The 2,481-nt window shown below is 37.2% G+C and overlaps 1 protein-coding gene across 1 annotated transcript in view; it reads right to left on the reverse strand.

Moving 5' to 3' along the window:
- LOC102813636 (chromosome unknown open reading frame, human C12orf56) overlaps positions 1 to 2,481 on the reverse strand; it is an 87,863-nt gene that overhangs the window by 41,839 nt on the left and 43,543 nt on the right. The window contains exon 5 of the mRNA XM_006859607.1: positions 677 to 750. Within this exon, the coding sequence (XP_006859669.1) occupies positions 677 to 750 (74 nt within the window). The remainder of the gene's footprint in view (positions 1 to 676; positions 751 to 2,481) is intronic.

Consider the following 2,481-nt stretch of genomic DNA (forward strand, 5'->3'; position numbering starts at 1 on the left):
TTAACTGCAACACTTTTCACAATAACAAAAGATGCAGATAGCCTAAAAGTCCATTAACAGAAGAATGGTTAAACAAATTTTGATACATATACACAATGCAAAGTTGAAGAACAACTGTAATACCTCATAGTGTGGATGAACCTGGAGGACGTTATGCTGCGTGAAGTTAGTCAATAACAAAAGAATAAATATTTTATGAGACCACTGTTATAAAAAGTTCAGAGAAGATTTTCTTTCTGAAGGAAACATTCTATGATGGTTACCAGGTGTGGGAAGGAAGGAAAAATTATTCACAGGCTAGATAGTATACATATGTTAACTTGGGTAATGGGGAGGCTATATACATCAAGAGGGAAAGATAAAAGTAGGGGAAGACACAGGAGGAGTGCAAGAGGTACAGTGAACAGAGTTAAATACTGTTAACTGATTGGTACTGTAGAAGGGATTTCAATCACTGTAAGGCCATAAAGTGTATGACTTGTTGAATGTGGGACTGATAGATCTGTTCTGTAAACCTTCACTCAATTCTCAATAAAAATATTTTAAAAAAGAAGTAATGCTTTTTAGGGAATTGGATTTTCTCAAGGCAGAGAGAGGAGGTAAGGGTATTAATGTGATAACAACTCTCAGAGCTAGGAGAGGCAATGAAAGATAGACCAATGCCATCACTCCTTACCTATACGGCTTTTGACTTCCAATTGCAGAAGTGACTTCATTAGCATACATGGGATCTTGTAAGAGTGTACCTTTCTGAAAGAAGGAAAAAAAGAGAAATAATTAGAATTTTTGCTTAAAATCTTTGTTTCAAATCCTAAAGATTTTGGAGCCATGGAGGCTAGATGAACCCTGAATCTACAATTTCCAGTATAGTTCAATGACAAAAGTCAGTCAAATGTTTGTCTTAGTATACAATACACAAGGGAGCTTCAAAAAGTTTGTGGAAAAATGGAATGAAAAGTAATGGAATTTTTCCACGAAATTTTTGAAGCCCCTCATACAGTACACCCTTCTACAGATTTAAAAAAAAAAAAAAAAGTTCAAGAAACACCTTCAGATACACTAAGATATCTTTAACATAATACAGTAATAATAATACAGTTAATGCATGTCATAAAATAGTACTCGTTTGTTTGTTACAATCCATTGTATGCACCTAATGGCGGTAGGGTGTGGTGGCTGTGGTTTGCAAGCTGGACAGGATCTATGAGATGCTGGTGCTGGCAGAGCTGCTGGTGTTGAGCCCTGTCCTTGTCCTATTATCATTGTGGGGCGCCAGGGCAGTAGGTGTCTTATCAAAGGTCTACATAAACTCCTCAGAACAATCAACCGAAGTAGACCAAAAGAACAGCATTTGTCTAAAAACAAAGCTCAGAAGACAGGAAGGGCAGGAAAAAAGGATGAATGACAACAGGGACCCAGGGAGGTACTGGGAGGAGCCCTATGGTATTGAGGGGATTGCAACTAATGTCACAAAATGTGTATAAATTGCTGAATGGGAAGTTAATGTGCTCTGTAAACTTCCATCGAAATAACAAAAAAAGTTCAAAAAAACCCCAAAAAAATCATATATATGACATGGAGAGATGGAACATCTGGGGACCTTAGACACAGAGAGGGAGAATGGATGTGTGCTGAGGGGAAGGGGGGCAGGCTTGTAGGATATACCCTTTGGTTGGTTGATGATGCAGAGGACTGTAACCATGGCAATGAAACGATATACGATAGGATGAATATAAAACTAATGCTCTCCCATGTAAACTATCACATAATTCACAATAAAACATTAAAAAAAAAATCATACATAAGAGTGAAAAAATGCTTTTTTGTCCCTACCCCATGGCCATCTCTCCCACCCCAGGTCTAAATGTTTATGCTTACCTTAAATCTAGAATTTTAATTTGAAAGCCAAAACCCAAAAACCAAACCCACTGGCCTCAAGTTAATTCCAACTCAGACCAACCATATGTAGAGTTTCCAAGGTTTGAATGTTTACAGGAGCAGCAGCTAGCAAAGTTGAACTACTGACCTTATGGTTCGCTTGTTGTTAAATGTCATTGAGTCAGTTCTGATTCCTAGCCACCCTGTAAAGGATTTCCAAATAGAGACTGCTGGGATTGAACGACTGACCTTGAGGTTAGAAGTCCAGTGTTTATTCTACAGCGCCACATCAGGACTTCATGTGGTTAGCCACATTAGTTATTTAGCTTCCTAGCACTCTCTCTACAAACATATAAAGAGAAAAGACCTATGAAATTTCTTTGGAGAATTTGAGATGCTAAAAAATTCAGATGTAACTATTTTTGGTAAAAGTTACATTTTAAATTGGTTATTGAAGGGGACTAACTTTTTGGAAACAATTAAAAGCAAGATGGGTGCTCTTTGTAATTGGATGGTTCAGGTTAATTTTACTTGAAAATATATAGAAAGTTCAATTAAGATGTCCTATTATTTTCTCTGGTAGCGTAGTGGTTATGAAATCGG

This window comes from Chrysochloris asiatica, unplaced genomic scaffold (genome assembly GCF_000296735.1).
Source record: "Chrysochloris asiatica unplaced genomic scaffold, ChrAsi1.0 scaffold00033, whole genome shotgun sequence".
Classification (NCBI taxonomy): domain Eukaryota; kingdom Metazoa; phylum Chordata; class Mammalia; order Afrosoricida; family Chrysochloridae; genus Chrysochloris; species Chrysochloris asiatica.